This window comes from Sus scrofa, chromosome 6 (assembly GCF_000003025.6).
Source record: "Sus scrofa isolate TJ Tabasco breed Duroc chromosome 6, Sscrofa11.1, whole genome shotgun sequence".
NCBI classification, from domain to species: domain Eukaryota; kingdom Metazoa; phylum Chordata; class Mammalia; order Artiodactyla; family Suidae; genus Sus; species Sus scrofa.
The window spans coordinates 150,605,785-150,621,199 of NC_010448.4; the positions used below are offsets into that span (position 1 = coordinate 150,605,785).

Consider the following 15,415-nt stretch of genomic DNA (forward strand, 5'->3'; position numbering starts at 1 on the left):
ACCGGCTGGACAGGTGTTGTAAGAGGGCTGGGCGGAGAGCAAGACCCGAGATCTAGGAAATGAAAGGACATTGATCAAAGGATTAGGTCAAGTCTGCTTGCTCTTTTTGTCCCTTTCCTTCCCCGTTTTGTCACCCCTTCTTTGTGTTTTCTGTATCAGCTGACCCAACATAAAATTCTAAGAAATATAACTGGGGGGGCGGGGGTATTTTTTTCTCAGTTGAGGAAAGGCAAGAACCCAGTCTAGCAGAATTTGCCCGCGAGAGTCCAGGCGCTAGGTTATACCTTACCTCTTTTACTGGGAAGAAACTGAGCCCCTACAGGTTAAGTAATTTGTCCAAAGTTTGGGACCCTGACGGGATCGTTTGACTCTAAGTACAATGTTGACTTCATTATATGTTTTAACATCTTTATCCTTGATGTCAAAACTTGATTTTGAGAAAGACTGTAAAACCTGCAGTGGCTTTATTCCACTCTCTTTAAGTTTAGAGTTTTGACGATAGGCGTTTTATTTTGTCTGCTACAGTGTGCACATTAACGATAAACAGAATCAGTCTTCAGGTATGTATTCATTAAATAAATCCAATATTTGTAAAACACCTGTCATTGTAAAATGTTTATTATGGGGTACCTGGCCTCAGGAAGATGATATCTACAAAACAACTACAACATAAGGACATTTGTTGGAGTTCCCATTGTGCTGCAGTGGTTAACGAAGCCGACTAGGAACCGTGGGGTTGCGGGTTCGATCCTTGGCCTTGCCCATTGGGTTGGGGATCCCGCGTTGCGGTGAGCTGTGGTGTGGGTCGCAGACACGGCTTGGATCCTGCGTTACTGTGGCTCTGGCATAGGCCAGTGGCTTCAGTTCCAATTAGACCTCTAGCCTGGGAACCTTCCATATGCCGCGGGGAGTGGCCCTAGAAAAAGGCAAAAAGACAAAAAAAAAAAAAGGACATTTGTTGTAAAATCATACACTTGACACCTTATACTGTTATTTTTAGGGGGTTTGTTTTGTTTTTTTAAAGAAAATATCTCTTAGACTTGGTAAGAGATACACAATTTCAGCACGGTTTCTGCCTCTTAGGAATGAACAAACTTATTGAGGGAAATAAATTTATATAATAATTTATCAAAAAAATGAGTTCCCCTTGTGGTTCAGCTCATTAAGAATCTGACTGGGGAGTTCCCATCGTGGCGCAGTGGTTAACGAATCCGACTAGGAACCATGAGGTTTCGGGTTCAGTCCCTGCCCTTGCTCAGTGGGTTGACGATCCGGCGTTGCCGTGAGCTGTGGTGTAGGTTGCAGATGCGGCTCGGATCCCATGTTGCTGTGGCTCTGGCGTAGGCCGGTGGCTACAGCTCCGATTCGACCCCTAGCCTGGGAACCTCCATATGCCGCGGGTGCGGCCCAAAGAAATAGCAAAAAGACAAAAAAAAAAAAGAATCTGACTGGAATCCATGAAGATGCGGGTTCCATCCCTGGCCTTGCTCAGTGGGTTAAGCATCCAGCATAGCTATGCATGTAGGTCACCCATGTGGCTTGGATCCCTGTTGCTGTGGCTGTGCCGTAGGCTGGCAGCTGTAGCTCCAATTTGACCCCTCACCCAGAACATCCATATGCTGTGGGTGCAGCCCTAAAAAGAAAAAAGAAAAAAAAAAAAAATACTAAATAGAATGAAGCCCGAACTTTCAGAAAAAAAATTATGCCTGTTGAAAGCATTGGTTAGAACTTAAACAGGTCTTAAGAGGTGTTTAGGGTTTGCTTTAGAAGGGATTTATTTGGATGGGGAAATGCTCCCTAAATGGGGGGAGGAGAGGGGTAATATGCAGGTGGAGACCAGTTATCTTAAAGCATCACCTTGCAAACATTAGGACTCTTCTTTGACATTTGATGATGGTTATGAACATATTTCCCCTTTCTCAAAAAATAACTTTTAATTGTGAAACAAAGTTCAGACTTCTGTTCCTAGTATTCAAGGCCCTCTAAACTCTCCTTGCTTGTTCTTCAACCTACTCTTCCATTTCACATCTCCAAGATACTCGGGTCAAATGGTCTGGTCCATTCTCTGTCCTGGCACGAGCACACCATGACCTTTCTGTTGGTTACTCAGCCCCTTTCCCATGTTTGGAATGCCCTATGAGCCCTCCTTCCCCCAGGGCCTTAATGACCATTCCCAGAAAACATCCATTTCAATCACCTTTAATCTCATTTTCTCCATATTTTAGTGTGTTTTTTTTTTTTTCTTTTTTTTTTTTTCACGGCCACACCAGCAGCACATGGAGATTCCCAGGCTAAGTGTCTAATCAGAGCTACAGCTGCTGGCCTATGCCACAGCCACAGCAATGCCAGATCCGAGATGCATCTGCAAGCTACACCATAGCTCACAGCAACGCAGGATCCTTAACCTACTGATCAAGGCCAGGGATCGAACCAGCAACCTCATGGTTACTAGTCAGATTCATTTCCACTGAGCCACAACAGGAACTCTTAGTGTGGTCATTTTAATGTGAGCCTTCCTCTGGCTCTTAACTGGAATGTAAAGAAAGGTTTAACTTATTCCATACGTTTTTAAGGCACATACTCTGTAGTAAACATATTCTGATCACAGAGGGGCTTTTGGTTTTGGGGGTTTTTTTTAACCTCAAGAGTATCTTTTTTTATTTTATTTTATTTTTGTCTTTTTAGGGCTGCACCCAGAGCTGTTGCTGCCGGCCTATGACAGAGCCACAGCAACTCGGGATTCAAGCCGAGGCGTCTGCAACCTACACCACAGCTCATAGCAACACTAGATCCCTAACCCACTAAGCAAGGCCAGGGATCAAACCCACAACCTCATGGTTCCTAGTCGGGTTTGTTTCTTTTGCACCACGATGGGAACTCCTGAACACAGTTCTTAAGAACACATCTCTGGAGTGGCACAGTGGAAATGAATCCAACTAGTATCCATGAGGATATGGGTTCAATCCCTGTCCTTGCTCAGTGGGCTAAAGATCTGGCATTGCCATGAACTGTGGTGCACGCTGCAGATGTGGCTTAGGTCCTGCAGTGTAGGCTGGCAGCTGCAGCTCCAATTCGAGATTCGACCCCCAGCGTGGGAATTTCCATATGCCTCAGGTGTGGCCCTATAAAGGAAAAAAAAAGAACACATCTCTGATGTCAGAAGATCTGACCTTGAAACCTGACTCCACCTCCACCATTTCCTAAAGCACGTGACTTTGACAAGTTACTTAAACCTTCTAATTCCCATTAGTGAAATTTCAGTACCAGTACTTGCTTCACCTGGTTGTTTTGAAGATTAAATGAAAGAATTATATGCATCGCATACACCTGACAAACAGAAAGTAATAAATGAAGCAGGATCTAGATGGGGATGAACATGACAGATGCTTGTACACAACAGCAAGGAGATAGCTAAGAGTAGTAATAAAGTTAGGCCAGAGCAGGTGGTGGAGGACCTGAAAATACTACAGAGAACTTTAGGTTATAAGACTTTATCCTTTATCTCTAAGAAATTAAAGAACCACTGAAAAGTTTTGAATAGGATCTTTATTTTGGGTTTTTTTTAAAAAAAGATTAATGATGGTATTTATTCTAAAAAAGTGCGTCATTTTTTTTAGAGAAGTTTTAGGGTCTAAACTGAAAAGAAGGTCCAGCTTTCCCATGTACCCAGTGCCCCCCCACACGCATAGCCTCCCCCTTTATCAACATCCCTCACCAGAGTGATACATCTGTTACAAATGAAGAACCTGTGTTGACACACAATCACCCAAAGTCCATGGTTTAACGTTACAGTTCCATTTTGTGTTAAACATTCTAGGGGTTTGGACAAATGTATAAGGGCATGTAGTCACAATTCTAGTATCATACGGAGTATTTCCACTGCCCTAAAAATCCTCTGTGCTCTGCCTATTCATCCACCTGCAGCTGCCCTCCCTCCTCAACGCCTGGAAATCACTGATCTTTTAATTACCTCTGTAGTTTGGTCTTTTCCAGAATGTTAGATAGTCGGATTCATGCAATATTCGAAGCCTTTTCAGACTGGCTTTTTAGTAATACGCAATTAAATTTCCTCTATGTCTTCTCATGACTTAATAGCTCATTCCTTCTGGCATTGAATAATATTCCATTGCTTGGATGTACCACAGCTTATGTATCTGTTTACTTCCTGAAGACATCTTATGCTTCCAAGTTTGAGCAATTATGAATAAGGCTGCTACTCATAGGTGTGTAGGTTTTTGTCTGGACAAACATTTTTAACTCCTTTGGATAAAATCCAAGGAGTTTAAATAGGATTCTGAATAAGATTTTGAAAATGGAATTCCCTTCATGGCTCGGTGGTTGACAAATCCGACTAGGATCCATGAGGATGCAGGTTCGATCCCTGGCCTCGCTCAGTGGTTAAGGATCCAACATTGCCGTGAGCCATGGTGTAAGTGACAAACACGGCTTGGATCCTGTGTTGCTGTGGCGTAGGCCAGCAGCTGCGGCTCCAATTCACCCGCTAGCCTGGGAACTTCCATATGCCTCGGGTGCAACCCTAAAAAAGCAAAACATTAAAAAAAAAAAAAAAAAATTTAAGATTTTGAATATGATATAGGTTTTGTGCTTTCTTAAATGAAAGATTAGTCTGGAAGCATTGTGAAAAATGGATTGACAAAGTTGAGGAGAAGGCCTAGAATCAAAAAGAGGAAGGAAAAAGTCACCACAGCAAGGTACACAGAAAATGATGAATACCCGAAATAGGGTGAAAACATAGGATTAAAAAAATGAGCACTTTAAGGTATCAGTTGTTTTGATAAAGGAATTAAAGAAAAACAAGGAGAAAACTGAAGTGCAAAGATGATTCAAACTCTGGACCTGATGAAAGGGATATTGGTGGTGAAACTCACAAAAGCCAAATTCTTCTTTTTTTTTTTTTTTTTTTTTGAGAAAAAGGACTCTGATAAAATCAGTTTTAGCTCCTACATTTGACATTCAAGATGAAAATACACTCGGCATAGAGTGGGCCTTCCTAAGTGATGAGTCAAAGTTAATCTAATTGGAGGGTGGGCAGATTGGTGCACCAAAAAGAGGACACAAAAATACTTGAGAGACAACAGCATGGATGCAGAAAGATTCCCAATGTGCAGAAGACTATAATAAAGATGTACAAGGATCCAGTATCGTGGATTTAACACCAGAGGAAAAAAAATTGCCCATCTCAAGCAAAAAAAAAAATTGGGGAAAGTTATAATCTTTTACCTCGTAATGATTTTGTTCTAATCATGGAAACAGGAATGGGTTTGCTATGGACAAAACTATCTGTTAATGTAATTAGGTGTATGCTAGAATCTTAGGAATGGAAAGATCCAATGTGCAGAGTCCTGGAATCCCACCGAAAGCTCTGCTTCAGGCGTCACTGATAATCCTCTTTTCTACAGTTTCTACATAGCAGTTTCCATCTTGGGCTGTGCTACTCATGTCCTTTACTTTCTACTGGATTTCCATGGAATTCTATTAAAAAAATTTTTCTTTTTCGGAGTTCCCATCGTGGCTCAGTGGTTAATGAATGCGACTAGGAACCATGAGGTTGCGGGTTCGATCCCTGGCCTTGCTCAGTGGGTTAAGGATTCGGCGTTGCCATGAGCTGTGGTGTAGGTTTCGGGTGCGCCTCGGATCCCGGGTTGCTACAGCTCCGATTAGACCCCTAGCCTGGGAACCTCCATATGCCACGGAAGCAGCCCTAGAAAAGGCAAAAAGACTTTCTCTCCCTCTCTCTCTCTCTCTCTCTTTTTTTTTTTTTTTTCCTCTGCTTTTTAGGGCCGCATCCGCAGCATATGGAAGTTCCCAGGCTAGGGGTCAAATTGGAGCTGTATCCTCCAGCCTACACCACAGCCACAGCAACGCCAGATCATTAACTCACTGAGCGAGGCCAGGGATCAAACCTGCAACCTCATGGTTCCTAGTTGGATTTGTTTCTGCTGCGCCATAATGGGAACTCCAGAATTCTATAAAATTTTTAAGTTCAAAGAAGTTTTGCATTGAAAATGTGTTTAAGACTGAGACTTAACTTTCTTACTCCAACTAGACAAAGTAGCAATCCTCTGATCAGAGACTATACTTGCAAAGAAATAAAATATTTTACTGAACTGTGAGAAAATAGATTAAGGGGCAGTAAGAAGAGAGAGTGAACCAGAATCAGTTCGAGTCAAAAAACTGAATTTCTTTACTTTCATAGGAAGGGGAAGACTCTCATTCGTTTTAATTTATATATTATAGGAGAGAACAAAAATAATCATTAGAATCATAAAGACAGATTTTTGTAATGGGATTGATCAGTCAGCAAAGCATGGTTAATTGTTCAAAATCTTTATGAAAAATGACACAAAGGTTAGCCATATTCCTACAGTCGGCCAGAAAATATCTAATTTTGCCATATTTTCAACAAACTTAAACTAAAAATTGCTTCCTTTCACCTTCTGACTTGATTTAGATTGTATTTTGAAAATCTAACCAGAACTTTTTTTTTTTTGCCTTTTTATTTTTTTAGGGCTGCACCTGTTCCCAGGCTAAGGGTCAAATCAAAGCCACAGCTGTCAGCCTATGCCACAGCCACAGCAACAAGGGATCTGAGCTGAGTCTGTGACCTACACCACAGCTCATGGCAACGCTGGATTCTTAACCCAATGAGCAAGGCCAGGGATCAAACCCACATGGTCATGGATCCTAGCCTGGGTTCATTAACCGCTGAGCCAGGAAGGGAACTTCTAAACAGAACTTTCTAAAAGTGTCAAAATGGTAGTCAAAATGCAAAGTCACTGCCGTTTATCACCGGATAATATATTTAACAGATATTCTGATCCTTATCCCTGGATTTTATCTAATCCTTCCTTGCCCCCACCCCCACCCCACCCCCTCCACCTCTTTCTTTCTTTCTTGTTGTTGTTGTTGCTGTTTGATTGGTTGATTTTTTTTTTTTTTTTGGTCATGCTGAGGCATGTAGCATATTGAAGTTTCTCAGCCAGGGATTGAACCTTAGCCCCAGCAAGGACACTGCTGAATCCTTAACCACAAGGCCACCAGGGAACTCCCCAATCCCTTTTTAAAGTTTCATCTCAGGATAAGGCTGAGGATTGGTGTTGAGCTAGATATTATATACATTATTTGTATTGTTTTTAACTTAAACCTAATTGTCTAGGCTATATTTTTTTAGGTGTTGTATTCTATGAAGATCTAACTCTGATCATTCAGTTAGGTCTGGATTTTGGGGGAGTGTTTTTGTTTTTTGGCCACACCTACAGCATGTGGAATTTCTTGGGCCAGAGATCACACCCAAGCCACAACAGCCACCCGGGCTGCTGCAGTGAAAACAACACCAGATCCTAAACTGCTGCACCAGAAGGGGATCTCCTAGCCTGGATTTTGAATTATTTTAATGCCAGTGACAAAATACTGTGTTCTAAGTACTGTCTGGGGGATTATGTTATCAAAATCCTTATCTACTACAGTAACTAGCACATGCTTCTATTGTAACAATTATCAGACAGTATGTTAACTATCTTTCTCCCCAGCAAACAAAAAGTGCTTAACTACTGGGTTCTCGTTTGTTTGTTTATTTATTTATTTATCTTTTTGCCTTTTCTAGGGCCACTCCCGCAGCATATGGAGGTTCCTAGGCTAGGGGTCTAATCAGAGCTACAGCCGCTGGTCTACGACAGAGCCACAGTAATGCGAAATCCGAGCCATGTCTGCAACCTACACCACAGCTCACGGCAACGCCAGATCCTTAACCCATTGAGCAAGGCCAGGGATCAAATCCTCAACCTCAGGGTTCCTAGTCGGATTTGTTAACCACTGAGCCACGATGGGAACTCCTTTTCTCTTTATTTTTTAAGTAGGGTCTCATCTAAGGCTGGGTATATAATAAATTCTTGATAAACATTTTTGTGTAGGGGAAGAAGGAGGGAAAGAGAGAGAAAGAAGGAAAGGAAGACTCTAAGAGGAAAGGTGGGGCGGAGATAAGGTATAAGTTCAATTAAAACAATTTAAAATTTGAACTAGTAGAAGTTCCCGTCTACTAGTTCCGGCTTTGTCATGAGCTGTGGTGTAGGTCACAGACGCAGCTCGGATCTGGCGTTGCTGTGGCTCTGGTGTAGGCTGTCGGCTACAGCTCCGATTCGATCCCTAGCCTGGGAACCTCCATATGCCTCTGGTGCGGCCCTAAAAAGACAAAAAAAAAAAAAAAAAAAGAAAAAAGACCCCCCGCAAAATTGAACCACTAAATTTACCCTTAAATCTTTAAGTATAAACGTTTTAATTTTTAAAATAGCACAGTTAATGTTGCAAAATTGGTTTAAGAAAAAAAAAATTTTTTTTTGTCATTTTAGGGCCACACCTGTGGCACATGGAGGTTCCCAGGCTAGGGGTGGAATTGAAGCTGTAGCTGCTAACCTACGGCACAACAATGCTGAATCTGAGTTGTGTCTTCCACCTACACCACAGGTCAAGGCAATGCCGGATTCTTAACCCACTGAGTGAGGCCAGGGATTGAACCCACTTCCTCATGAATCCCAGTCAAGTTCGTTACAGCTGAGCCACAACAGGAGCTCCCAAGAAAGTGTTTAAATGTAGTTACAATACTAAGTTATTATTGCAAATAGTTTCATATCTTCTCATTCAAAAGCGATACGCCTCCTGTTATCTCAAGGTTGTCAAAGTGTGGTCTCTAGACCAGCAATATCAGCATAGCTAGGCAATTAATTAGAAACGCAAATTATCCTACCCATTCTACATCTTCAGAATCAGAAAATGAGGCGGGCTCAACCTTCTGCGTTTCAACAAATACTCCAGGTGATACTAATGCTCCCGAAAATTTGGAACCACCACACAACACAATTAGTACTTAGTCCCACGGTGGCGAAGAGGCACCAAACGCAGTATTTTTATATTAGCGAAAAAAGATTAAATTTTCACTAAAAAAGTACACATTTTGTTTGGTATAGAAGATACCTCCAGAGAAGAGATGGAGGAAAAAACCCTCCAACTTTTCACTTGGCTTAAACTCTTTGTCTCCTCTTGTTTTTAGGCCCTTTCCTTCACTTCACTTTTACTGATAAAGATAAAGGTGCAGTGCTTATCTTTGTGATACAGCGTCCTCAAGATCTATTCGTAAAAGCTCCTCCTCTAAGAAAAAGGCCAGGCCATTATATCCTGAGAGCACAGAGTCTGAAATCGGGGAAACGTCAATTCTGTTCTAACTCAGTAACTAAGGTCAACATGCTTTTCAGCGTCTCTGAGACTGGTTCGTTATCTGTCAACCCAAATCCTACTAGACTAATGGAGATAATGTTTGTAAGATGTTTATCAAATCTCCGGGCGCCGCTGGCACTTCTGCAGATGGAGGGCAGCGGATTTTCCAAGCCAGCTTTTTTCCTCGGGCTTTGAAAGACCAATCAAATCTCTTCGAGCTGATTCTGCAGGCCTAGAGGGAGGCTCTACTCCAGCCCTTGCAGGGTCCCTTTAAGAGCCTCCCTCCCATGGTCCGACTCCGCCCGGCTCCCGGGCGAGGGCGGAACCGGAAGTTGTGGGGGACGCCCCGGTGCTCAGCATGGCGGCCGCCTGGCCCTCCAGGCCGGCTGCTCCCGACACAGTGGCCGCCCGGTTCCTCGGTGTCCTGTGGTTCATATCAGCCACCACTGGACCTTGGGGAGCTGCCGCCGGCGGCAGCGAGGAGCCACTTAAGTGCGAGGACCTCAAAGTGGGACAATATCCTCTATGAGGAGCCCCCAGTGGGGGCAAGGTAGATTTCGGGTTGAGAGTGGGTTGTGGACCTCAATACCGGCTAGGATTGGACTGAAGGGAACGGTGACCTGTGTCCTCTAATGACCTCGGGACCTCGCGGGGGCGGGGGGTGAAGAGAGATGTGGGGGTGGGACGGACAGAGGCCATCCTGTGAGTTCCTTGGGATTTTACTGTTCCTTGGCGCTTCCCCTTCTTATCCACCTTTCTTCTTTCCTTTCCTTCCTCCCTCCTTCCTTCCCGGTGAGTTTGTTTGTTCAGTAAACACATAAATGCTGAAGTATGTAGGGTCCTGTTTCTAGGCACTAGTATTAAATTAAATGATTGATAGACCCTACCGCGGAAATTTGCCCACTTAGAGGGAAACACAGTAGTTAATAACGATATAGCCAATGTATGCTACCCATTTATCATTAACTTTACACTTACTATCTTATATCCTCTAAATCTCCATGAGAAACTGAGGCAGTTCATCAGTTAGGTAGATCTGTTCATCAGTTTATTTTTAGCTCTGATAAAGAGAGGAGTTAGGTAGGTCTGTTAATCAGTTTATTTCTGCTCTCACTGTCATGGGGCAAATTCCTGCTCCACTTTGTAACCGTGGACAAGTTATTTGAACTCTGTTTTCTCATGAGTAAGAATGTAGATAACAGTGGTACCAACCTAAAGGTTTGTTTTGATAAACTGGTACAGGTAGAAGGTAAGTCACTTAGAACAATGCCTGGAACACAGGAGTAGGGGCTATATGTGTAAGCTGTTTATTTACTGATGAGAAACTGAGGCTGTTCATCAGTTTATTTTTAGCTTTGATAAAGAGAGGAATTAGGTAGATCTGTTCTTCAGTTTTCAGTCAGATCTCTAGAAACTGATTTTTTTTAACCTAAAATTCTCTTAATAATTTGGTGACAATTTTTATTTTAATTTTTTCTTTGTGCTTTGTACATAAACACTGACCGATGTTCTTTAAAGATAGCACCCTCTGCTAGAGTTTTAACAGATGTTAGTATACTTTTCCTATAATAAATTCATGTTCAGGTCTTATTTAGTGACACCGAAAATATATCTGTGCCCGTACCTGTTGACTTGGACAAACTAACATCCTCTATTTACATGTAAATATAAACATAAATGTATAAGTTAAAGACTGGATAATATTGTTTTATATTGGAATGTGGTTCATATTTCCTTAACTTTTCTACATATATTTGTAAAGATCCAAAAATAAATGAGGCTACACAAGAACCAGTTAACTGTACAAACTACACAGCTTATGGTAAGACTTCCAGAAACATATTTTTTTTATTTTTTTAAAATTTTTTATTGTTTTTGCTTTTTAGGGCCACACCCATGGCATATGGAGGTTCCCAGGTTAGGGGTTTAATCTGAGCTACAGCTGCTGGTCTACCCCACAGCCACACCAGATACAAGCTGCATCTGCAATCTACACCACAGCTCACGGCAATGCCAGATCCTTAACCCACTAAGTGAGGCCAGAGATAGAACCCGGAACCTCATGGTTCCTCGTGGGATTCAGTTCCACTGTGCCACTATGGGAATTTCAGAAACATATTTTTTTTTTTTTTGTCTTTTGTTGTTGTTGTTGCTATTTCTTGGGCCGCTTCCTCGGCATATGGAGGTTCCCAGGCTAGGGGTTGAATCGGAGCTGCAGCCACCGGCCTACGCCAGAGACGCGGGATCCGAGCCGCGTCTGCAACCTACACCACAGCTCACGGCAACGCTGGATCATTAACCCACTGAGCAAGGGCAGGGATCGAACCCGCAACCTCATGGTTCCTAGTCGGATTCGTTAACCACTGCGCCACGACGGGAACTCCCCAGAAACATATTTTTAAAAATACTTTTTTTTTTTTTTTTTTTTGCTTTTTATAGAGTCGCATCCTTGGCACATGGAAGTTCCTAGGCTAGGGGTTGAATCAGAGCTGTAGCTGCTGGCCTACACCACAGCCACAGCAACAAGGGATCCAAGCTGCATCTGACCTACACCACAGCTCACGGCAATGCCGGATCCTTAACCTGCTGAGCAGCTCCAGGGATCGAACATGCATCCTCATGGATACTAGTTGGATTCATTTCTGCTGAGCCACGACAGGAACTCCTAAAATAATTTTTAAGACATTATTTCATAGATCAGTTTTTAATAACCTAAAGTAATTAATAAATGTGCTTTTTCTTGAGTTACAACATTATTCTGTTTCCAGAATGAATGAATATTGGAGAACTGGCTAGGAACTGTTAATATTTAATTTAAAAAAGAATCTTACTCTATTACTTATATAAATTGTGTTGTGTGTGTGTTCAGTTTCTCCTTTTTAAAGGATACCAGTGTTACTGGATTAGGGCCCATCTTAATGACCTTATCTTAAGTTGGTTAAATCTGCAAAGCCCCTATTTCCAAGTCAGGTCAAAGTCTGAGGATTAGGACTTCAACATCTTTTTGGGAGGAAATAATTCAGCCCCTAATATGTCTTTAAAATAATCAGTTTCCAGATCCTCGGCTTTCATATGTGTACTTTTTCCTACAAATGATGTAAAATTTCTGAATTTTTCAGAAGGTGCCTTTTATATCCTCTTTTGAGTCTTGTTGGCTGTTAAATTGCTGTGGTATTTAGATTCCATTTTAAAGAATGCTTTAATAGGAGTTCCTGTTGTGGCTCAGTGCAAACTTTCAAACCTGGCTGGTATCCATGAGGATGTGGGTTTGATACTTGGCCTCGCTCAGTGGTTAAGGATCTGGCTTTGCTGTGAGCTGTGGTGTAGGTCACAGATGTGGCTTACATTCTGCATTGCTGGGGATGTGGTATAGGCTGGCAGCTGTGGCTCTGATTTGATCCCTAGCTTGGGAACTTCCATGTGCCTTTGGTGTGGCCCTAAAAGCAAAAAAAAAAAAAAAGAAAAAAAAAGAAAAAAAAGAAAAAGAATGCTATAATATTTAAATATTGACAGCAGTATTTACAATATTTTGGAAATAATATTTTTCTAATCATTTATATCCATGTTGAAAAATTTCAGATGTCAAATTTAAAATGTGTGAAGAAGTACACAGTTTAAAAAAATTATTTTAGGGAACATGAGCAAAATTTTTTGGACACCACTGATCTGAAGGGGTGTTTTTCACTCTTGACACTATTAGTGTTTGGAGCTAGAGAATTCTTTACTGTGAGGAGGCTGTCTGCGCATGGTAGGATGTTTAGGAGCATCCCTGACCTCTAACCCTAGATGCCAGGAGCAGCTTTCCAGTGTTTTTTTTTTTCTTTTCCTTGTCTTTTGTGGTTTATTTTGTCTTTTTAGGGCCACACCTGCGGCATTTGGAGGTTCCCAGGCTAAGGGTTGAATCAGAGCTGTAGCTGCTGGCCACAGCCACAGCCACTAGGAATCTTCAACCAGTGGAGTGGAGTGAGGCCAGGGATCAAACCTGCGTCCTCACAGATGCTAGTCAGATTTGTTTCTGCTGAGCCACGATGGGAACTCCAGCTTCTCAATATTGACAACCAGAAATGTTTCCAGACATTGCCAAATATCCTCTGGAAAGCAAAATTGTCACCTATCATTGAAATAGAACATATCTGTCTCCTTTCAGTTGGCAACATAGAATATATATTGGCATTTTAGGCATATGCTAATCCCAATTTTGAGTTGTTTACTATATAACTCCAGTCAAAAAGCATGACCTCAGATGGAAGATCAAGAGATATAACCTAAGGGGCATGATAATCATTCACAAAGGTCAGAAAGTTTTATTCCTATATCAAGGCAGGTGACCACGTAACTGCATATAAATCATGGTAACTTCTGACCCATCTCTGTAGATCTTAACATTGTAAGCTCTTGCTTATATTTGGAGTCAGAATGAGAAATGACTTTGTGAAAAACCTCTATTGTTTTATAAAAGTTCTTATTGAGGAACTTCTCTCTTATGTTCTGTTACCCTTGTGTCATGAACCAAACCAGGCTCCCACAGTGGTTTAAAGGTGAATTGGTATGTTTTCTTTCCATTATATTGCAATAGCTTGGTAAAGCTTTTTGCCTTAACTACCAGGAAACTCTGAGCTAAATTTGTGATCAATTACACTATTTTCTCTTAGTTGTTTCCTAGTGTAATTATTTCTTTACTCTCCTTTTCCCTTCCATTTTGTTACTTTTTTTTTTCTTTTTTAAATTGTTCTCAGTTATATTGAGTCTATGCTTTTTAGCATAATACCTCCTTGTTTTGAAAATGTAAATATATGAAATAAACATAATGTTTGTAGGGTGATGTAGTTTGAACCATCATTAATACAGCAAAAGGGTGCAAAGTCATAGGATTTTTTTCTTGGCATCATTCTCAGTGTACTACTGGGGCTTAAAAAAGGACAATGATTTGTTGGAAATTTTAGGATAATTATAAAGTAGGCAGGAAACAAATGCCATTTTTCTCCCATAATAAAACTCTGGGGTCTCTGGGGTTTTTTAAGACTGTTTTACCAAGTTCTATTTTCATTTTCTCAAAAAAACATCTGTAACTATTGATGTTAAACATAGCATAAGCATTTACTAAAACTAGCCTAAAAACATTAGTACCTATTAGTCAGAAATGGTGAAGAAGGAGTTCCTGTCATGGCCCAGTGGTTAATGAATCCGACTAGGAACCGTGAGGTTGCAGGTTCGATCCCTGGCCTTGCTCAGTGGGTTAAGGATCCAGCAGTGTGGTGAGCTGTGTTGTAGGTCGCAGATGCGGTTTGGACCCCATGTTGCTGTGGCTCTGGTGTAGGCCAGCATCTACAGCTCCAATTAAACCCCTCTCCTGGGAACCTCCATATGCCACGGGAGTGGCCTAAGAAATGGCAAAAAAAAAAAAAAAAAAAATGGTGAAGGAGGAAAAGGCACTAACATTTATTGAATACCTACTAAATGCTCTGCTTATCACATTTAATCCCCACAGTAGTCTTATGATACAGGTGATCTTGGTGCTATTTTTATTTACAAAGAATCCAAGGTTCTAAAAGAGTCAGTGAACAGAGAGGTCATTCCCATTGCAAAGTTCTTGTTCTTTACATGGTGAGGCTTTAGGACAGTGTCTGCCTAGCACATAGTAAGTTCTATCAAGTGTTACTTCCTTTTATTATCATGTCCTCTGGGGTGTGAATAAAGATTAAAATTGCTAAATGCTGAAATAATATACTACATCAAATCCTAGAGAGAATAGAGAAATACATTTAAAATAAAAAGAATCTATTTATGGATTTCCCTCAAGGTACAGGGGGTTAAGGATCCAGTGTTGTCACTGTAGTGGCTGGGGTTGCTGCTGCAGCGTGGAGTCAGTCCTTGGCCCAGGAACTTCCACATATTGTGGGCATGGCCAAAAAAATAATCTATTTAGAATATATAAAGAAGAATCTTAGTTTATTGTAGCCATCATCTATAAGAATTTAATTTATTTTATTTATCTTTTTAGGGCCGCACCCAGGGTGCATGGAGTTTCCCAAGCTAGGGGTCAAATTGGAGCTACAGCTGCTGGCCTACAGCACAGCCACAGCAACACGGGATCCAAGCTGAGTCTGCAACCTACACCACAGCTCACAGTAACACCAGATCCTTAACCCACTGAGCGAGACCAAATTTTATAAATTGGGAATTACCA

General features: G+C 41.5%; 1 protein-coding gene across 2 annotated transcripts in view; it reads left to right on the top strand.

The window, feature by feature from the left end:
• Positions 9,527–15,415, top strand: part of TM2D1 (TM2 domain containing 1) — a 39,621-nt gene continuing 33,732 nt past the window's right edge. Inside the window, exons 1-2 of one of the 2 annotated variants that reach the window (XM_013988894.2) lie at positions 9,527–9,744; positions 10,977–11,050. In XM_013988894.2, the coding sequence (XP_013844348.2) occupies positions 9,587–9,744; positions 10,977–11,050 (232 nt within the window). In that variant the 5' untranslated portion in view covers positions 9,527–9,586. The remainder of the gene's footprint in view (positions 9,745–10,976; positions 11,051–15,415) is intronic. The other variant, XM_021096562.1, reaches the window with a different exon arrangement.